Genomic DNA, 23,462 nt, shown 5'->3' with positions numbered 1-23,462 from the left:
GTCCTACATTTTTGAAGCCCTTGATGACAAAAAAAAAAAAAAAAAAAAAAAAAAAAAAAAAAAAAGTGACTTGCGAAGTCTAATTAAACCGGCTTGCCAAAGCCAACTTGCGGTTCTTTGATTTCCCTTGCTAAAATTAGGACACTATTTCTACAGTTTTTAAGCTTGAACCAGTAAACTTTACAGAAACCATTGTCCTATACCTGAAAGAAATGTTTGGGCTTTTTAGAGTGATCCCCGATTTCTGTCCCGCCAACCATTTTTCCCAAATACTTACATGCGGTAATTTTTGAAAATGCTCCCATTTTGTCCAATTTCAAGCTAAAATCACTCAACTTGCTTTACCTGGTCCGGATCCGAGGACTGCTAGAATTTTCGCACTTCTAGGTATCAGCATTGAACTCTAACCTACTGGCTAGGATACATTCTATGAGTAAATGACAAACACCTCTGTAAGTCCCTCTGGATAAGAGTGTCTGCTAAATGATGAAAATATAAATGTAATATTCCTTCTTTTTCACCTTTTTGTGTTTTTCATCATATTGACCTCCATTTGTTATCCACTGCCCTCTGTGCCTTACCTTTCAATCATCCCTCCATCATCCCACAGGAACCAAATGATTTTAGAATTTTCAAGCTATTAAACTTGGTAAAAAGACTCAAAAGCTGACCCCAAACACCAAACTGCATATCACACTGACAACACTCATCTTTCTACCCCTTCTATCCTTAACTGAAAATGATTCATGTTAAAACACTTTTACATTTTCACATAGATTTGATATGAAATTTGATACAAAAGTTCTATTTGTAATATAAATTACATATGAACACGTCATGATTATAGATATACTGATTGTCAGTTAAAACAGTCATAGTTTTCATACTGTTACAATGGGCTTTGGAAAGTCAATTCAAAGTTTGTTCACAAACTTTAGTTTCTAGTTCTTTTCATTTTTTTTTTTTTAATGATCTATTTATGTATTATGTGAATTCTGGAGATGTGTAAACACATTTAGTGAAATTAGTTATTTATTCCATGTAGCCTTTGTTTTTATCATATAATGCATCCTTTCATGGTGACATTAGTGTATCAATGTAATGGATGTAAATGGTAATACTAGACTAAATAATGGAGAATAGGAGCTAGAATAGAATATAATTTGTTTGGCAGTTTACATTAAGACATTTACTTCATGTTGCAGAACAGGCAGGGCATAACACAAATACACTGAATAATATAAGGTGGTAGTAGAGATAAATTAGCTGAACCATTAGAAAGAGGAAAAAAGATATCGTCAACAACCAGGTCAACCTAATTCCTTTGGTTTGGGGCATTTTAAACTTCTCTTTCAGGGGGATTAAATGATGGTGCAGTTGGTCAGGCAGTATTTTCTTGTGAAGCACAGGCATTGATTACGGCAGAGTTAAGCGCCGTTAGTATCCATTAAACAACCATTAAAACTTGAACATGACAGTTAAGAGGTCCCATGTGATTAAATGGAAAAGTTCCAGCTTTATTCTGGTAAATAGAACACTGCCATAATGTTCTAGACCACTAGTACGTGTGTGAATTGCAGTGTAGGAAGAAATCCTGAAAAATCTATTCTAGTTGCAAACCAAAAGTTAGATCTGAGAGTGGTATAGCTACACCTTTTTTAATTGGTACATTCTACATGGACATGCACAAGTTAATCATCTGAATACAGTAGACTTGTATTTAAACATAAAAACTGCAAGGAAAGGTTAAGCTAAAAAATTACATTATTTTACTCACATTAAATAATATCTTTGGGAAAATTGAACAAATCCTTGGGGAAAGGGCATGGTTTTTTTTCATGTGTGTTTTGTACATGTGTGACAACCAGAAAAAGGAGACAACTTTTTGCTAAGTGTTTTTATTGTTTCTTTTCAATGTTTTTGCCTATAGTCAATTATTTTCTAACGAGCACAGACCAACACACCCTAACAGTGTAAAAGTACTTTGGCTCTAACTCGAAATATAACAATATTCTCCTTCTAGTACAAAATACCCTGCTGATATAAAGCAATTGTTCTAGTATGTCATCCAGCTGTGCGACCACCAGAGGGCACATGTGTAGATACAAACTCTAGGCATTGTTACGTGTAAGATTACGAGGACAAATTTAGTAATCAGAAACCAATAGGCGATACGTGGCTGGTATATAGATATTGCATTCTTACTGATTATGTTTGAACTCTCACAGAGTGGATACAGCATTTATGTGAACACAAATGTTACCATAACAGTTCTTCAAATATATTTTATATTAGTACAGACTACTGAATAAATTAGAATTTATATATTTTTAAAAACCATGGAAAAACATACTACACGTAACAATAATAATGTATGCATTTATTAAACAATATTTAGAGTAATAAATAAATAAATTGAGATGATTTTTCTTCTGATCAACTCAGATTTAAAAATGAATTTTAAAGATGTCATTTAGATGTGTTTGACAATGACACGTCCTTTGAATTGCAGTTGTCTTATCTTTGGTTCAAATAATATATGAAAAATTCAAAAGACATAACAGAGAGAATGCATCCCTGCAGATCTGAGTTTATTTATTCCTTATTAAATCATTATTTTCTTGAAAATTAGTCTTTTGAAAATGCTTTACATGAATACAGTATGTTGTTGTTATTTTTTTTACTATCTATGGAAATGTTTATATTATATAAAACATCATGGAGGATGAACACAAGAGTGAATGAAACAGTTTTATCTACATGATTTATATTTCAGCTTGTGTCTCTAGAATGGCCATATGTTGCCAAACATATTTATGTATTGTTTACGGAATGGCTAATCAAATGTTGTATAATGTAAAAATAATTATTGATTTCATTCTTCACATCTCAACACAATCCTCATATGTATGCTATTTTAAGCAGAATGTATGTTAAAAACAGCAATATACTGTGGCATAGTATTCTATAGTGTGTAATTAATTGAACAATGATCAATTTTTGCTGCTTTGGCTCTGTACTCCTGTACAGTGGGATTGAAATGAAACAGCAACAATGAGGCTGTTTGTATTAGGCAAACATTACAGGAATAACAGTCATTTTACAGTCTTTCCGAATGAGTGAATGAGAATTAAATGGACAACCCTTCTTTTTTTTGGCCATCTGTGTGTTATTGTATCATTTCATGCCAAAGGAAGCTAAGAAAAGGTCTAGGGTCAAGCCTACAAGTGGCTTTTGTGTCTGGAAGCTGTTGCTGTTGGCTCTTAACATGAACGTCAAATAAGTGTCAGTGTCAGTAGAGCAGGCCAACATGGTCCTAAAATCTTGAATTCATAGGCACAGCCAAACCATTGGATGGGAAAAGCAGGTGTTTGATACAGAACACCCCAGTGAGCTCACCGATGGCAGGCCACCAGGCTTGAGCTTTCCTTTGGTTATGAAAAAATTAATGTGAAATTAGATTACTATTAAGATTAGAGGCGTAGGTGTGGCAAAAGCTTTAATGAAGAAAAGCTCAGCTGGGCATGATGTCAGAGGGTTTGCCGCGTGATGCAAAACACTGGTAAACCTCAAGAACAGAAAAGCCAGATTGCAAAGATGCACACCTAAATATGCCTGGGTCTTATGGGCTGCAGTAGCAGGATTAATTTTGCCATGCAGGCTACAGAAGCTCAGATCAAACCAAATGCCTCAAAACTCCTCTGGATGGCAACACTTTGCAGCAGGGCAGTGACCTGAAACATATTACTAAAAGCTCCTATAGAGGATTTTAGGGCTAAAAGTGTAATGCTTTTGATTGGTCAAGTCAGTCATGTGACTGAAAACCCAACCAGCATGCATTTCACTTACTGAAGACAAGCATCAAGTATTTAAAAAAAAAATGTCATTGTCTAATTACCTAAGGTCTATACTCAAATTGTCAATGTTTGCTAGAAATAAGACACAGGTAATTTAATGAAACCTGCTTTGGCTCTATTGTATAGATCTCCATATAAGGTCACATTTAGTTTGTACCAAGTGAGAAAATGTGTCATCAATCCACATCGCCAAACCCACCATCATTTGAATGTTTCTAAATATAGCTTTTCTTCTTTAGATAGTCAAAAGGGAAAGGCCAAGCAAGCACAGCTGTGTGGCTACTGGAGAAAATATATTAATTACGCTTGACAGCTAATTAGTTGCAGGTAACAGCCATTTTCGCAACAGCTGGCAGATTAGATTTATTGTTATTACAAAGCAGGTGATAATAAATGCAACGATGTTAGGATACAGAAGGAAAATGTGTACGTGTGAGAGTGTGTATGGGTGCACACTTGTGTTTGTGTTTGCCACCATCTCACATCTGTTTGTTTTTAGTTGTGAGAAGTAGACATGACGGTATGAATTACTTTGAGCACTGAAACAGCATGCAAGAATTCCATGCAAGAAATCCAAATGTGATCAGGCTTGTGATGGAGATCAATGCTCATATAATGAATAAATTATACAAATAACAAACATATTTGCATGCGTAATGTTGAACTTAATACAAGGTTATTGCAGGGGTGTGTTTGGACACTCTTAAAATTCATCTACTGTGTACATGACCATTTCACAACTTTAGCCAAGTAGTGCATTTTTTGACTAGGGAAAGCTATCCAATCTAAAAATACATATTTCACAATGACATCTTAATAAGTAAGTACATACTTATCATCTATGTACAGCACCAATACATACTGTGTTGGAAATGTCTTTTGGCCTTTCTTTCATCCTCTGTCAAACTACCACATATATGTCTTTGAGGTGTCTATCTGTGAGCTATGAGGGTCAACCGACACGTCTTTTTCCTTCTCCGTCTCATTCTCCCACAGGTTGATGAGAGGCGGGTAGAGTTCATTGAGAGGAATGGAGGTGGCATGCTGCATGTACTTCTTCAGCGAGTGGTGACAGGACTTCTGCTTTATACGCCGACCCATATAAAACACCAGAAGGGCCATGATGAGGATGGCAAACATGGAGCCCATCACTGCTGCCAAGGCCACGTTGCTTGGCTGAGCGACCATCTCCACAGCGAAACTGGCTCCTTTGGTGGTGATGTTGATGCAGGAATGTTGAGTTTGCTGCTCCGGGGACGCCATGGTCAGACAGACCTGGTATTCTGTGGAGGGCAGCAGATGGGTGAGGTTGTATTCTTGAACGTCCACAGGGACCTTTGCTGTGTAGCTGATCTGAGGGTTGTCGATTTTCATGGTGGCGCTGAGCCACTTGGGCTGTGGCAACTCATGGCCGGAGGCGAGGACAGATGGGTAGACTTTCCACTCCAGTACCACGGAATGAGCGTGGATTATTTTTGCCAAGACCACCAGAGATCCTGTGGCGTTTACCCACTCTTGCTGGCCTGTTCTCTGCCGGGTGCCATGCCAATTGCTCTTGTCCACATACACCAAGACGCTCCGAGTATCTGCGCCTTCTGCATTCCACGCCACACACGTGTAGAGCCCAGCATCCTCTGGTTCGACATGGAGAATCTCTAGAGCACCTTGGTCCTGCATCCTGTGCTTTTTCATGCCCCTTTTGCCCTCATTCATGGCTGGAGATACCACTTCAGACGTGACTTTGTCACCTGTGGGCGTCACCCAGTAGAACTGGGGGACTGGATCAGCCACAGCACGACAGTCTAATGTCAGCGGCTGTCCGGCTGTGACATTGAGCTGTGAAGGGAAGGTATGCAGGGAAATAAGTGGCAGACAACTGTTACTGGCCATGTTCCAGGTGCTTGTCACCACTTCCTGGAGCGAGTGGCCAATCAGGTGCGGAGGCGAGGCGCACAGGGTGATCTGGTATTCCAGAAGCTTGAGACTCGATTGGTTGCCGAAGATCGGCCCCCAGTTTGAGAGGCAGTCGCACCTGATCGGGTTGCTGTGGAGGCTGACCTCATCCAGGTTGGGGAAAGAAGCTAAAACCTCTTGAGGAAGGAGGGTGAGGTCATTATTGTGGACCAGCAAAGTGCGCAAGCCAGTCATTCTTTGGAAAGCATTGCGATCAATATAAGACAAATGAGGGTTGTTGTAGACTTCCAACTTGGCCATTTGTGGGAGGTTGGAAAATGCACCTCTTTCTATGGCCACAAGCTCCTCCATGTTGTTCATGCTGAGCTCCTCCAAGTGGGGGAAGTTCTGGAAATCGCCTTCCCGTACACGTACAATAGGGTTCTTGTTAAGGTCAAGGAACTTCAGGTTTGGTAGAGAGCGGAGGGCATCTCTGGGCACCACTGTCAGCTTATTGTCAAAAAATGAGAGACTCTCAAGGTATTCTAGTCCTTGAAAAGCGCCAGTGGGTATTTCCCTAAGGCCCATACCAGCTAACACCAGACTGTGTAGTTTAGAAAGAGGGTGGAAGTTCATATCTTGCAGCCCAACTATAGGGTTCTCACCTATCATGAGGATCTCCAGGTTTGGAAGAGACTCAAACCATTGACTGTCAATAGCTACCAGTTTGTTGGAGTTTAAATGAAGCCTAAGCAGATTCCCTAAGCCAGAGAATGCATTTGGGCCAATCAAAGAGATCTGGTTATGATTTATATAAAGTTCCTCTAAGCTGACCAAATCTTTCAGGCAGAAATCAGGTAGTTCTTTGATCTGATTCTCCTCTAGGTAAAGGGTGACAAGCTGGGTTAAGTTACCCAAGCCGACATCTTGAATCCGTGTAAAGTGATTCTGAGAAAGGTCCAGTTCTGTGAGATTGACGAGACTCCGGAGTTCTGAGGTCACCAAGGAGATGTTGTTGCTCTGCAGAAGAAGCACCTGAGTGTCAGCAGACACATTCCTTGGAATGGTGCTCAAGTGGAGCTCATTGCAGTCCACGGTCTTGGCCTGATGGTAGACAGACTGAGGGGTGTACCAGGGGCGGGTTTCACATACACACTGTGCTGGGCAGAAGGAACCCGCCAGGGAATTGCAACACGCAGCCAGAACAAGGCAGACGTAGAGCAGTGAGGTGGAAATGGCAGTTCTTTCCATGCTGGTAGTCTGTGGGGAGATCTCAAGTACTAGTACCACTGACTGTTTCACACTCTAGGAAGGTAGTCTTCTACAAAATGGAGGGAAGATGTTGGCTCATTCAGCCCTGCAAAACACAAATGAAAGAGAGGAAAGGCAATATGTTAACTATAAGGAAGAAATGAATGCTATGATTTTTATGTATTATTTGTTAATCGTATTTATTTGTATGTGTATACAAGCACACAATATACTGTAGTAGTTTTTTGGCACCCTGCAACTGACATCCACCTTTACACGATTTTCTATTCACCTTTCAGGGGTGGCAGCATCTCTCAGAGTGCAAACCTGATAAACATTCAGCCGTCTTTCAGTCTGGTCACAGCGTAAGCAGTTGTTTGTGAGTGCACCTCATTGTGGCTGCCTGAACGCAAAGACACGCCTACCAAGGCTCACTGCGAGAGGCACATAAAAGGAGGCGCACATCAAAGGCCCAAAGGCGTCCATCTCAACACTCCCACAAAACATAAGCAAGTCTGCCAGAACTGGGCGTTCTTGGAACTGCCGAGTCTAACGGCTCTCTCTGGGCCAATAGCAATAAGGTGTCAGGTGCAATGTGAGCACTGACGCAGTGAAAATTATTCAAAGCACTTTATCTCACTCTAAATCTTTACAAAATAACCTCAGAGCTGGGACATCTATACATTCAGGTGTGTTTTTAAGTCAGAAACACTTTGGGGCACTTGTTTACATGTTTCGGGCATTTAAGAGTATGAGTGCTAATCTAAGATGAGTCATACTCTGGCAAGCTTGATGAGTGTAACCGTTAAGCACCAATTTGGCCTACCTGACTTTTAACTAGTACAGCAAATGTGCTTGTAAACAACCACATTCCACTGCATTTCCCCTGCATTTCTCAGTACATGTAAATAAATGGAACTTTTGTGTTTTTGTTTTGTAATGTGACAAAGATGTATATTGTCCTTTGAAGGTGGACTGTTGTATGATCTAGCATGACAATGAGACCATTGTTGCATCAACCATACTCAACCTCATGGCCCCACATAGCCACACACAGATTAGCAACTGCCAGTCTCTGCTAATAAGATAAAAGGAGATGAGTTGGAGGGGGTTGGATGTAGAATCTTAATAGAAGTCTTCACAAAATGACCCTGTTCTAACCCTGTTTTAAATCTAAACTAGTCTTCTTCGTTCACAGCCCTGGAGGGCCATACCACTGCTTTGTTCAGTGTTTTCCCTGTTCCAAAATGCCTGTTTTAATACACAAAGGCTGGATAATTAGCTCACGAGTAGAGGCAGGTGTGTTCACAAGGGTAAATGCTAAACTTCCATTACTGTAGTCCTCCAGGAGCAAGAGAGAAGAACACTTATCTAAATTATAACCACAGCATTCAAGTGTCGCCTTCATCACTCCATTTCAGAAACTGACAATTACTGTACATATAAAAGAAAGCTTTAACATCTGAGTTAAATGTATTTAATTTGGGCCCAGAAAATTAGAAGCAAAATTTTAAGCACTGACCACAAATCTTAGAAAACGTGTTGGTGTGAGTTTTTTCAGTTTTGTTTTTCTTTATTTGCCCATTGTAGCAATTTGAGCGAGACAATATCATTAGCTAATTGATATTTAAGGTATGAGTCATTTGAATAAGTTACACTCTAAAAGACTACACTACACTATAAACTCCTATTGACAGATATAAACATATCATATGCTTTTATGATTATGATTGCTTTCCAGAGGCGTGAATGTAAAGAAGCCTTCAGTCGGGGCAAGAGTGCCTCTCAGAGACCATAAATCCCCCTGAGCTTAAAGATACTTATGAGTGAAGCCCCAGTGATGCAAGTGGAAGCAACTGCCTGTTCAGTACTACAAAACACAGCACAGGATCCTTTAGGCTGAGCAGGGACAGTAAAATAAATGCAAAAAAATGATCAGTCAGTTAAACTGTGCATTAGCGAATTAGTTTCATTTGCTTCAAAATTATAGCATAAATTGCAACCCACAAATTCATAACACTAACAGCTTTTTTAGATGAATATGTCGTGTCGCACCCCACTGCAAGCCGAAATATGATTTATGTTTATTTACCAATGTTTACAAACAAGCCATTTAAACATCAAGCATAAACTGTCAATACCACTGGCTGGTCTTTGAATCAAGTCTTTTTATTTACTTTATTGAATATAAGCTTCTATAAAGGCTACTTATTATCAGAGGTGACCGAGGTGACAGTTTTCTGGAACCATTTTAGACTATGCAGCAACAGAAACAGACCTACCTCATTTCTGTTGTCTAAACCCTTTCTGCAGGTCTACTCAAATTGATGAGCTTTTTTTTGTATTCTTTTACCATGATTTTATGTCATAATGTAAGGCATATGTTTTCACAACTGGTCCAGTGAGATACTATAGTAATTTATTAAAAATGCCAGGGACAGAAGGGTGACAACAACCTTCATGCAATAAATCATATCTCCCAGTTGAGGATCTCCTCAGATCTCTGAGCATGTCAGATCCACCCTGCAGCTGCGAGACACCACACAGTGCCTGTCCCCAGCATAGCCAATCACAGACCATGGCAGTAGCTGATGAGCCAACCACAGCGTATTCCACACAGGCATGTAGAACAGTGCTGCCTATTCTCACTGGTAGGCTCTCTGGTTGTGCCAGAGTGCCCACTCTGTAAAAATCCCTCTCCTCCGTCCAATACACGAAACATGGCCGTGCAGCTCCTGCTCCACGGGCTTGAAAATCGTCAGGCAACGCAAACAAAAACAGGAAAGAAAAGTAATTTCAGACCCTCCACACCACCTACACCCACTGCATCCTCGGCCTACTCCAAACCCCTTTCCAGCACCACACACAAATTAGCTCTCCTGAGGGCCACATCAGGAGCAGCAGTATAATGGTAGACAGAGACGGGCTGGGCCATCCGGCTGGGTGGGGCACAAGAGAATGGGCGAAGGGGGGTGAATAAGGAGGTACCCTCTTTTCCTCATCAGATGCCGTGAGCCAGGCATAAGTGACCCAGAAATGTCTGAAGAAAGGCTTTTTCAAAGATGTTCCAAGGCCGGTATTTCCACACTGTGTCAGTGCGCACTGCGTATCTTTCTGCTTTGATCTTCCCTGCTGCCCCTGGGGCTCTGTGTTTGGTTTGGTGGTCTGTGGGTGCTCGTAAGCAGCCTCAGTTGGTGAGGCTGGTTCATCGCACAACATGACATTCGTCATAACAAAATTGTGGCACTGCCCTCTGGATTAAAGCTGGTTAACTGAAACATACCTGGACAACGCCAGAATACAGAACAATCAGAATTTTAAAGATGAATGACAAACCATTCAGTGGCCACACTGAATCTATTGTCCAGACCAACATTTAGCTTGGCTCTCCTTTTTCACACATGGAGAGAGTCAGTTTGTGCCTAATCTTTGACATATGTCTTTACCTGGGTGAACCTGAACAAGGGCACACGTTGGCAGCCATTTTGGCTCTTTGCCCATGAGATGCAAGTCCCTGGTACTCAGCTATGTGGGAGACAGGGTTCTGGTGTTCTTGTTGGCTCAGAGCCGTACTCTGAGCACTCTAAGCTGCATTTGTGAGTGGATCTACTGCAGCCTCTCCTTCCTTGGACGTGTGCCGGTGTTCTGCATGCCTGTCTGATCGCATTAGTGAACAACGTGCCAGCCCAGGACATCCCCCTCTCGGCCCTTCTGAGCAGCAGGAAATGGGGCCACCTTGCCTGATGCCATGGCAACCCGACAGGAAGTAGCAACAGGGACCAACCCTTAGGGCTGCTTTTAGTGATGAGCGTGGTGGCACCATTTGGTGCTCAGTGAAACATGGGGGGGGGGACAAGATAGTGCGAGAAAGAAAGAGTGGGAGGAAGAGGAGAGAGAGGGAATCCGAGCAGACACTGCATCTGGAACATCGATTCACACTGCATGGAATGCTAGAATAACAGCTACAAAGAAGGATTTAGGACAAAAGTCACAAGGAATTCAAATAGAACAGTATTTCCCAGTCATGGAGTGGCCCTGCATTTTAAACTCGGTAAGGGTTTCTTGTCTATCTGCTGAGTGTGGTCAGATGTACTGGGAGCAGGGAGAACACTCAAATGAACAAATCCATAAATATAAAAAGTCTTGAGAAATGATGAAGCAATAGTAAAGAGAAAAATCTTGACCTACACTGCACAGAAACTTAAAGGAACATTATCTTCCTGAAACTCACAAACTACGTGTCCCAAGGTTTGTTAAGCTAAACCAATGTAACATTTTTGTTTATGGTTGGATCGTTTATTGTTTGTTTGCTGTTTATTGCACTTATTGGTGTCTGTTATAGAGCTTATGTGTTTTGCACTTCTATGCATCAGCATTGATCCATGTATTTCAACAGCATTATAGTTCAATGGTATCTTGAGCTCTAACTTACTGTACTGGCTAGGATACATTCTATGAGTAGATGACAAAGCACATTTAGAAGGTCGTTCTGGATAAGAGCATCTGCCAAATGCTGTAAATCTGAAATGTAAAATGTAATCAATCAGTCCACAGAAATGGCACATTCGGAATATATCGTCAGGCCAATATCACAAAGTCCTCCTACAACAAGTCAACGCTGGTGAATCCAAACTTTATAAAGTTGCCCTCAGATACTGTTGCATTCTAGCATTACACTGTAATGCAAACTTATCCTAATCCCTGTGGCCCAGGCCTGCACTAACAAGAGAGCTTCACACTCTGTGCCAGCAGACCCACAAAAATGCCTGCATATCCCCCTGAATCCTTGCTCTGTGATGTTTCAGCTGTCAGTAGTCAAGGCTCGATCTCGCAGTGCTATTTGATCCTTCATTTCTGCTAACATCTGAAATGCATTCATATTGTGCACTTGAACATAGGCAATGAGTGTGAACCCACTTGGTGATAGTTTATCGAAACACACCATATAAGAGCATATAAAATATTCCTAATTCTTGACTGGTGCAAAAATTATATATATCCACACAATCTTTCGAGTTCATTTTCCCAGTTCGTTTATTGTACTGTATATTGTGAGCCCTTTATTATAAAACACATGGCTCATAGGCAACTGTAAATAACTAGCACTACAAATGAGTCTTGACTAATGTAGGGATGGTGCTTCACTGACATCGCCCCTAATGTGTATAAAATGTTGCACATTTTCTTTTTTTTTTTTTAAACCATAAGGGAAAACAAAACAGCTTTTTTGTGTTTGCCTGTGTGTGTGTGTGTGTGTGTGTGTGTGTGTGTGTGTGTGTGTGTGTGTGTGTGTATGTATATACATTCTTGCAGGGGCCCTAAGCACTTTTTGCATTAATCACAGGAATCTGGGACAGATGTTGGTCAGAACACTCCTTAATACAAAGATGCACCACTCAACCCAGAGGTCAGATCGAGTGCTTTACCTCTCTCACATCAGTTTTGGAAAGAATATAGAGCCAGACTGTTCAGACTGCATAGGTCTCCACCTTTGAATGGGTGTGTCGTTTTGTTCTTCACAAAATAAACATCCTAAACAACTTCCGTGCCACACTAATGACCCCCTCGATCCTGCCCTGAAGCGCTCAGAAAAGCAAAATTACGCTGTTAACTATTAAACCATAATAATGCGAAAATGCATATTCACAGTATTGCGAAACAAAATACAACAATCATGAATGAAAATAATGTATTGCTATTTGCACAGCCCTGGGGTAAAACCAGTGGCATTATGGAGTCATGGCCGAGTAATGTGGTAGGGTGTGCATGTAGCGATCTATACGGGGGGACTGATCTCTGCTTCAACATACGATCTTTCCTTCTTATCCACCACATTTTGACACGGCCTCTCAAATTTGCAAACGTATTGGCGACGATGAAAAATTCATGGATGCCTTATTAATAATGGAGGGAACTGCAGGCAGGTCTTTAATTTTCGTGTGTGTTTTTTTCTTGCTTTTTTTGCTAGCACACAGGGGTTTTTGAGAGGGCGGAGGAGCAGCTGTTAATTGGTGTGGAGAGCTCTGCCAACACCTCACTCTTGCTCTCACATACACACAAACACACGCACACACTTCCAAAATTCCCATGCTACCTCCATTCCCGACAGGTGGTGTTCCCTTTTGTTTCCTTCCTCGTACTTACGCTCACTTTATTAGCTCCTTATAAGTACATTTTAGAAGCCTGCAGTTACAGACGGTAGCGCATGTGTTTGCATGTCTAATTTGCCACCCTGTGCCTCGTCCAAGTTCAGTGTGATGGACCGGGCTCAACGTAGCATTTACGCTGACCGGTCAGTGGCATATTGTGTGTGTTACACTGGTACGAGTCCAATCAGTCACAGCGGTGTTGCTAGGATTTTTTCAAACGTGTTAATGTCACTGCAGTGAAAGTCGTCAACCCGCACGAAGATATGCGTCCGACATCGGGCTGAGGTCAGTAACTCATCACAAGCATAGAGAGTGGCAAAGACAATTTGTGCATGATACCAGATGGGCTGTACTGTAATGGATAAACCAATAAAGTATACACCCTATTAAACTGCCATTAAACTTCCCCAACCTGGTCCAGCACTCATTCATCTCTGGCAAATCATATAAAAGCACAGAAAGTGTTCAAAAAATATGATGGACACTGGATCACAGCCTTAACACCCAATCATTTTCACCCAGCTTGAACTGCACAAAACTAATTGGATTCCAATCCATTCAGTTCCAAAAGGTGTGACAGTAAGGATTTCAGAAACAAACAAAACCAAGAACTAACCATTTAAAAAACAAGAGCTTTAGACTCTTCTGTTGTGGCCTTTTAAGGCATAAAGGCAATTTGAGCTCCATCTGCTGTCATAAATGAGCAGATGACGGAGCTCCGGGGATGTAGGAGGGGTGACGCAATGCTTTAAAACGACTTTGAATGTACTTTAGTTTCGTTATTATTTTATTTGGAGTAACATTTTTGTATCCTAAGACACCTGCTTAGCTACATGACACTCCATAAACTGAATATCTCTACTTGGTGCTGGAGGCTGAGGCAACTGAACGGAATATCCAGCAAGCAGCGGTTTCCAGAGATCATGATGGTAGTTCACAAAGATTTTCAGAGCCATTATCCAGCGCACAACAGCCAGTGCTGATAAAATGTTTTCCTTTATCTCTGCTCATGCTCTCTGTGTCTCTCTCTCTTTCACTCCTCATTCAGCCTCTTTCTCACTAGTAAAGTTTCACTGTTTTTCACACTCATTATGCAAGTCTGCAGCAGATTCTTTGCCCGATGAAAGCTGACAATTTTTTCCAGTCAAGTTAAAAAGCAGGGCAGAGCAAGGAGTAAGAGACCGATGAACAAACAGAAAACTGAGAGAAAGAGACAAAGAAGGAGAGAGGAAGAAAACAGAGAGCAGAGAGAATGTCGGAGAGAAGGCAGAGAAAATATACTGTAGAGGGAACTGAAAAGTATGACTCAGGGAAGTGGACTTGTACTCAAGGACATGGGAGCTGTTTCATGATCATTTTCTGAGGAACATAAAAGCCCTGATGCACCGTTTCTCTCTCTCTCTCTCTCTCTCTCTCTCTCTCTCTCTCTCTCTCTCTCCCCTTCTCTCCTTCCCTCCCCCTGCACCAACAGCAGAGATGTGTTTGAACAAAGGACTGTGTGAAGCTCTGTTAGTCCCAGCCTACCCAAAACGAACCAGTCCGTAACTAACCTCTTCAAAGTACCAGCCTGGAGTGCCATCAACAACCTCCGTGCCACTCGAACAGGCAGCGAAACGTCCGAACGTCCGTGGAGAGGCCGAGAGGAAAGTCATTTCACACTGAATCACGGTGTTACACAAGGCTCTCTCTCCACAGCAGAACAGCATTAGTGATTCAATGGTATATCCTGCGTTCCTGATCAACACCCCCACTTGAAGATTAATGCACTTTGGGAATGGATTTTGTGAGCCGCTTCCACCTCTGCGCAGTGCTGCTGGTGCAGTAAAGGACCCTTCAGCTGGAAAACAGGCCTACTCCTGACTGCCTGCTCAAAAAACTGGAACTGAAGTTTCCCTCTTTAACTCAAAGGCTAAGGAGACACAGACCCCCAAGCAGGAGAACACGCGCGGCACCACTGACAGGACGCAAGCGCGCCAGTACCGTCGCCACCACCTCCACCAGTCATCTGAAGCTGAATGTAAAACCAGCAGTAGCAGCTCAGGGGGTTAGGATGCACGGAGCGAGCTGCAATCCAGCTCTTGCTGCACGAGCCGGTTACACGTTCGTACGCATTCAAATTCCAACCAGATTAAGTGTCCCAGTAACTGACCCTCTGTTCATTATAGCATGGCAGGGTGTGTGCTCCCTGTGCAGAGGGTAGAGGTGGTGGTTTTGTTGTTAGTAACGCGAAATCACAGGTGCGCAAGCAACACTAGAGATGAGTGTTCGGCTGTTACTGTGACACGGCACAGGGAGAGATGTGGCACCGAAGACACCTAGAAATACGTGATGCTCCACACACAGTGGGAAAATGTGACATGGTGTGTGCATATTGTGTGTGACTGTGATGAGGACCAACAGTCACAAAAGTGATCGTTTTATTTTTTAGATCTTTCATTTTGAGCCACGGGCCATTTTCTCTCCATTGCTCCGGGTTTGGGCCTGATCCTCTGTACTCTTGTCTACAGCTCAACAGGCAAAGGTGTAACAGAGCTGACATTTTAAAGCATGTTTAACCCCCAAAAAAGCTAAAACTCATTAATGATAAACTGTGCAAATGCAGCATTTTTTTTAAAGAAACATTGCTAATGAGCCATTATAGCTTGCATAAATATGTATATGCATACAGAGTGTGTGATGAGCTAGATGCAAAAAACCAATATACTAACTATAATAGATCATTTGAAATAATTACATATATTATAGGCTACATATATTACATGTTATAGCCTGTTAAAGACATTCACTTCTGATACACACCAGTCTACTGTGAAGCGGCATATTACCAGAGTGCCTCAAATTTACCAGTTCTAATAAGCCTATTGTAAAATGTCACTTTGAATCACATCAGTTAGAAATAATTTATAGGCCTATAGCTCTCAACGGCCTGCTTTAGTCATCAGGGACCGTGCAGAGGACAGGCTATGGCTTTTCCATTGTTTTCGCCGAGTGGCCCAAAGTAGCCTGGGTCACTTCGCCTCTCGTTATAACGAGCGATGACACGTTAATTCTAAACGAACAGGCTCGGTAAACCGACGCGAAGACGGTGCGCGCACGTTATTAGTGCGAAGTGCAGCGCCGTGTCGCTACGTTATTACAGCGCTTCCTCGGGATCACGTAGGCAGAGTAGGGCAGGGTGGACGCGATTCCGGTGATTTACCCGAGATACACGAAAACTGTAAAGTCACATATCAGCAGATGCCATCCAGTTGTTTTACTTTTAACTTAAGAATTAGCTTCGACAGCAACTCAAGACACGAACAGAATATCGTCTCTCTATTTAGTTAATATATGATTATAATACAATATATGCTGATATTTTGTAACTTTGGAATATCTGGTTGCATGCGCCGAAATCAACAGAGCCGCTAAAAGTAACGCCCTTACCTCCAGCGAACACCGGACGGGTCCAACGCGAAGGACGTTGTTGTAGCGTACAGTCCCCTGGAAAATGATCGCGGCAATGTTCTTCTTGCTCTACTTCTCGATCTCTGAATTCTGCGCGATCCTAACGCGAAACCCAGAGCCGGCGCTGAAGCGCTCCGAAACCTGGTTCCGATGCGCTACGACGAGCTCGCCGTCCTCCCAGCGTCTCAGCCCGCTCCGCTCGGTCCCGTCCGCACCGCGTTTAAAGCGCCCTGCGCGCCTCCGAGAACACGCCTCTCTCGTCCTTTAGGTGTGCGGCCATTAGCCAATGAACGCGTGAGGCCGGTTCATATCCTCCAATCAGACGGAGGAAGGAACATCGTTCCATCTCATATCGATGATGTAATGGTCCACTTTTCGCCGTGTGCCCCCGGGTCCACGGTTCCTGCGGCAGTGTGAGGAGTGGGAAGAAGCGACTCCATCATCCATAGGGTCACACACTGTGCATGCGCCTACGGTTCAACAGAAACACGAGACCTTGTTGGGGTGTTTCTGGTTCCCAAAAGAGCATGACCTAACCGCTGATGGGAAAGCCTACGGTAAAGTGAAATGTTATACCCTTCATGATTCTCCACGTTTACCAAAGACCTGAGAAGGATGGATGCCAGTGTCAAGCATTTGAAAGATAATTTGCATTTCCAGTTAGCTTTAGTAAGTGGAGTTTAGGATGCAGGTGATGCCTAAATGAACGGCCTTCGGCGTGCGCGTGGGCTGACTGTTCCACGGCACTTCTTCGGAGTAGTCTCAATAGTTTCAGATGATTTGAACTCTGCAACACAGAGCTAGCAACATGTTACTCGGACGAATAAAAGTTTACAGTAAGTTGGAAGTTTGGAGCGCTGGCTTGGTCAGTGCACAAAATAGACTAGGATCCGTTAGTACAAAACTGTGTTAATTGGTTTTACTGGGATAACTCCGGAATGACAGAAGAGTGTCCCAGCATTCTGCAACCTGCGCTTTGTCATTTCCACATTTTCACTGGCTCTGTTTGTAATAGCTTACTGTATACTCTACACTGCATACTACACTCTGTATATACTGTATACGGGACACTGGTCCCCGTATTGGTATACATTAGGCCACGAACGCAAACCATACTACGGGGGTATGTGAACGTATGACGGTTCCGCCCACTTACGTAAGACGAGATACAGCACACCATGAAGACAGCTCTGGCCATGGACAGGAATATCTGGCAGAAGTAGTACGCCATCCTGGTTTCTTTCCGTACTGGAATATTTTATTTTGGTCGCCTACCGCATAGGTGCCCAATATGCGGCATATTTCGAGCACAGCCTCTGTCATAATCACATTGTCAGTGTCATTTTGTCACTTTGAAATTGTCACCGTCACATTTTTACTGTAATGTTGTCTGTAGTTTTAGAGTCATGCCCCTGAATCATTTCCGCACACTGAAGAAAAAACATAAACAACCAAACTATGCATGTAGGCCTACCTGAGCTGAGGTACCCACCTGAGGTGATTAACACCATCCTGTATTAATACATCTTTCTGGTTGTTATGGTGGTTTATGGTGTCAGGAGGCTTCATGTTCATAACAACTTACTGGTTTGAATTTATGAATGTTAAACTAATAAGACTACATGATATAATGGTCTTGCACCTTTCAGTTTGTAATCCACAAACTACTTGAAATTACAAAATGATGCAATGCTAGGTCCAAGTTTTGGTTGATGATTTGGTGACTTTTGGCATCAGGTGGAATCGTTCTAAAAATCGCCAGTGAAATGGAGAATCTGAATAGAATCTGACAACAGTTTCCCTAGCCTGAATTTCTCTACAGCGACAGCTACCTGGAGCATTTTATTTTGGAGGTGCATCTTTCGTTGCCTGTACCACTATTGAGAACACTATTGAAGCTTTATCACAGAGTGAATCACCACCTATGTGAAGCCTGCAGTCTTCCTTCGCTGACCCAAAGAAGCATGCTTATAAAACACACCAGCAAGTGAGCTCACTGAGAGTGCCATCCCTGTTGATCCTTTAAAACCTGCCAAGTGTAAAGCCTTTACATATTCTTTGGCTGGTAGAGGTAATGTTCTCTCAAAGTGCACAAAAATGATCCATAAATGATCCATGATCTCATGCGTGGTCATGGAAATGTGTGAATATGTCAGGTTTTGCACAGCTTTTTCAGCTTCTGTCTGCCCTGTGTTTATCTGTCTATGCATGCATCTATGTATCAGTGAGTGTATATATGCATCCGGTTCCTCATCTATTTATCTGACTACCTTTTCTGAGGTAGATCAAAAGATGAGTATGTAATATATTAAGACTGGAATGAAGATGGATTAGAATAATTCTGAAAAACCTTATGAAAAACTGAATGTTGGATTTGCTGCACTATCACACAAGGTAGAAAGTTTGAAATGATATCTATATCCTCAAACTGTTCATCATAACGGGGGCATTAATAAACTTAAAAGCCATACATTTGTGAATGTGCATATGTGGCCAGAGCAGCCTATTGGCATCAAAACAATGTCATTTCGCATGAAGCACAAAGCTGGTGACAGCTATGCTTATTTAAGTGTGTTACAAAATATAATAAATTTTGAATGTCTAATTAGTGCTCAGCTGCAGCTAGGTTTCCAAAAGGTTTTTAACCAACCTCTTTTTACAAGAATCGCATATACAAGCATCTTATGTACACAGTTAAACAACAATAAACAAAACATGAAACTAATACTCTGATAAATTAAAAAGACATTATATTTAATGTATGCTGCTATAATAATAATAAGTATAATAATAATAATAATAATAATAATCTTTATTTCTGATATTTTTTGAGTTCCAAAATCTCAAAGTATTTTTACATGACTTAAAATTTTATAAAGGTTTATATGATAGCGAGATAATAAATAGCTAACAATGTATTACTAACCATTTTACAAAATATAAAATAAAATGAAAGGCCCAATAAACTAAGTACAAAACAACCTAAACAGATTAAACATGACATCCATCAAACTAAAATATTTCTGTAATAAAAGGATTAGAAAGGCTGTTTTATCTAAACAAGTTTCATGCCTGGTAATATCAGACCTAAAATTCTGCAATCGATCCATAATCTGCTTTTATGCAGTTACAGGCTTTTGACCTTTTTTAATTGAATTAAAAAGTACACAAAAACCTCATGTTTCCAACTGACCAGATGGAGTCATCCATAAAAGGATGACATGCTTTGGTCAATTATACATGCTGGCTGGTCCCTCAAACACAGATATACTTGATACTTCTCTTAGAATATTAAAAATGCAATGGAAAATCAACGTTAGTGTAAAATAGACTAGACTTGTTCAGTGTCCAGGAAAGCAGCCCTGTGAGATAGTGGTAATTAAGCCTCATAATTACACCGCAAAAAGCAGTAAAACTCAATTAGGCACACAGTGTATGGAGCAGCAACATGCAAAATTCTGTCACTATCTCCCCTCCCACTGCAACCTGTGGCCATCATGCCCATAAACAATCACATCCCTCAAAATCCGGGATTAAAGTCAGATTAGGCAGGCGATTAACAATTCCTGCATGGGTTGGGCACAGAAGCCGAGCAGGACATTCCAGTCTGGCAGATGCAGACGATTCCCCTGCTAAATAGCAGTGACAGAGACGAGTTCATACCACAGCTAGGTTTCTTTCTTTCTCTCTCTCTCTCTCTCTCTCTCTCTCAGCTTTACTTCCCTGGTGAGAAGATAATGCCAATCTCTCAGACATTACTGTTATCAGATGTCCTCTCTTTGTCGTGGTGTAACAGGCCATGCGCACAACCGTGACGTGATTTTTCACCTCACTGTTGTCCTGTCATCATGGCGGTTATGTAGATCTAATAGATCAGATGTATTGATTGTATATTACAAGAGAAGGGCTGAGTCAGTAGAGCTGCACAGAGAAGATGATGTGTTCATGCATTTAACCTCCTTCTTACTGTCTCTCTGGGTTTTTTTTTGGCATTCCATACAATAACAACAACAAAAGGCCCATACTTTTCTAAGCAACTCAGGGGAAGAATACTAATCTATGATCAGGTCAGTATAACATTACTTGACAATGATGCTTAATCATATGACATCATGCTGAGTCAGTAGGTAAGTACAGGGGCATGACGCGTTCACACGCTCAGGTTTCGCGCAGCCTCCACCAGGGTTCAGTGAACAGGACTGTATGAGAGTCACTGGAAAAGGATTTTGTCCAGAAGGCTAAGAGGCATCACAACATCTCTCCCTAACAGTGGAGCTTTTTTACAACATTAGGACATACACTTAGAGAATAAGAAGAAATAAGGCCTGCACTTAGAAACTATAGTTTACTGACCGTTGCTATGCATGTGTTAACCATCTGCTAACTTTTCATCAGTGGTCAATTTATGCCCAAAGGACCACAGCAGGCTGAATGTTTTTTTTTTTATCATGCATTCAATCCAGAAGACACAAAAACCCCAGCAACACTGTGGGCAGTGGTGTGTAGTCAGTCCTACCTAACCCGTCAAAGAAGGCTCAGATATAACGATATTTCATTAAGTAAATATATCTATTCATATAGACTACTTTGCATATTCTTGGTTATGATGAGTTGAGGGGTCTGTAATGTACGTCTGTAAAGAAACTTACAGGAAATCTGACCAATGAAATGTATGATTTTCACTCAGGGCTGGCCTGTAGCAGACTGGCCCTTCTTGGTATTCTGAAGAAGGGCCTACAGAATTATTAGTATAACATTCCTGCCTTTGTACCTTAGCCAGCTAACTTTGAATGCCAACTACAAGTGATAGACATGGTGGTGTACCTAATCAAAAAGTGTTTATCTAGGACACCTTTCAGGAGAAAGCTCAGAGCAATTCAGTAAGGTCAGTAGTAGCTTGGTGGTGAAGGTACTTGATGTTTAATTGCAAGGTTGCCAGTTCAAATCCCACCAACTCCAAGTTACTACTGTTGGGCCCCTTAACACTCAACAGAGTTGTGATTGTAAGTGACTTTAGATAAAAGTGTCAGTTAAATGTGGATAGTTTCTGTATGATGAGCTATGCCTGCAGCATATGTGCCACTTTTGTTTTGTATTTTGAGAACTACTGATATATTTTGGAATCTAAAAATAAAGGGGTGTAGAAGGGGCAACTACTTCATGCCCCGCTTGCCACTGTTTGCTGTACCTCATCCTAGTGCAACAGAACCCTACCAAGCCAGCCATTCCTGTTGAAAATGGCCCGCCTTCTAGACAGCTGTGGTCTTGTGATCAAAACCTAACCAGGGATAAACTGAGTAGAGGGTGACTGACAAACTGTACATGGCAACAGAAGGGCTGTAGTAGTGCGTAGCTGCACGTTTATTAAATGTACCTATAAGACAGGCGGCCAGAGAATGCAAGGAAGGTGTTTCTAATAAAATGGATGGTGACTATATGATACCACTGGTGTATCTCTCCTGATAATGAGTTCAGCTGGTGAAGGTTTATGTCCTCCCTTGCTGTAGTTAGACAGGATGGATGGAAAGAGGGAGAGAGCGAGAGAGGGAGCAGCAGACTCTCTCTCTCTCTCTCTCTCTCTCTCTCGGGTTATGAGACGACATCACAACCATAACTCCTAATGACTGTCGCTGCACCATGGGCCGCCTGCACACGCTGGCTCGTTAGGGCATGACTTTGATAAAATAGGTCATCGGGATTCAGTGTACGCTAAAGGACAAAGCAGGGAAGAGACACCCAGGGTAGGAATACGCTCCACTGAATGCACCACACCGAGGTGGAGCGAGACAGAGTGGGAAGGATGGAGGGAGGGAAGGAAAAAAAGAGCAGGACAGAGGGAAGAAAGCTAGAAGAATAAAGGACAAGAGAATGGAGGGGGGGGGGGGCTACGGCAGGATGAAGCTACCGCGTGGGCTACCGAAGGTCTGTGCCGAGACAGAGACAAGCAGTGCACTATTTTAAGAAATAGGCTCAATGATGAATATTTCAGCATAAGATCCAACACGCTACGGAAAAGGCTCGGCTGTCTCCGCTTTCTCTCCACCCACCACCTTCGATGTCGGAAAGGTCAAAGACACCATTGCCGCAGAATGTGAGTGCTTCACCCGCGCTGGACACCGAAGCAAAGGAGGCTGACATTCATTAACTTTGCTTCGGCAGGCCTTTTCATGATGTGTTCAAAAGCCAAAATGGAACTGAAGGAGCGAGCACAACCGCACTCACCAGCGGAGGCTTGACAATGACACACTGGTTAAAAGTCTTTCCTGACGGACGTTTAGAGCTCAGCACATTTGCTGCCTTGTCCCAGTCCTTAACACATTATGCACTGCTGCACAAGCGACTGGCCTGCTAGAAGCAGCATATGTCATACATATAAGAAAAAAACAGGTAATCCTCTCACACGTAGGGCTGCAGACGGAGAGCTAATGGGGAGGTAATGAGCCAAATGTAGAATCAGCATCAGAGGCTTACAGGCAATTAGACCTGGGCTGTACCATGCTGTCACTCCAACCCATTCAGCTAAATTATATATCAGTGACCCTCTGAACACATACATTTTCAGCGTGCCACCTGCGTTACCAGCAGTAGCTGCCAACTGCAGCGGGTACTACACGGCTACCCACAATCAGTCGACTGCTGCACCGCACGCCAAGTCCACAGGCTGCAACTGCTACAAGTAACAGGCTGTGGATTGGCATCACAGAAACATCTCCACTGCAGAAATTGCTCTCTTGGTAAAGACGGAGCTCGTCCTACAGCGGGTGTGGCAAGATGCCTTTAAAGATGCAATATGTATATTTTTGGGATGGAATGCGATGGCAATAGGAGTGTTCCTGATCTTTCAGATAGAGATATATGTTTATGC

At 42.2% G+C, this 23,462-nt stretch overlaps 1 protein-coding gene across 1 annotated transcript; it reads right to left on the bottom strand.

Annotated features, from left to right (window-relative positions):
* Positions 1–2,574: 2,574 nt before the first annotated feature.
* Positions 2,575–16,824, bottom strand: si:ch211-180f4.1 (leucine-rich repeat neuronal protein 1). Its single transcript, XM_027023562.3, has 2 exons — positions 16,577–16,824; positions 2,575–7,107 (listed from the first exon to the last, which is right to left on the bottom strand). The coding sequence occupies exon 2, from the start codon at positions 6,999–7,001 to the stop codon at positions 4,764–4,766; it is 2,238 nt and encodes a 745-aa protein (XP_026879363.2). The 5' UTR covers positions 7,002–7,107; positions 16,577–16,824; the 3' UTR covers positions 2,575–4,763.
* Positions 16,825–23,462: the final 6,638 nt, after the last annotated feature.

The sequence above is a fragment of the Electrophorus electricus genome, chromosome 25, assembly GCF_041902795.1.
Source record: "Electrophorus electricus isolate QZ-2024a chromosome 25, ASM4190279v1, whole genome shotgun sequence".
Taxonomy (NCBI): domain Eukaryota; kingdom Metazoa; phylum Chordata; class Actinopteri; order Gymnotiformes; family Gymnotidae; genus Electrophorus; species Electrophorus electricus.
This window is presented reverse-complemented; position numbering and strand designations above follow the sequence as displayed.

Bases quoted from the DNA above. Each gene is read 5' to 3' on its own strand.
- si:ch211-180f4.1 (XM_027023562.3), bottom strand. From the start codon at position 7,001: ATGGAAAGAACTGCCATTTCCACCTCACTGCTCTACGTCTGCCTTGTT.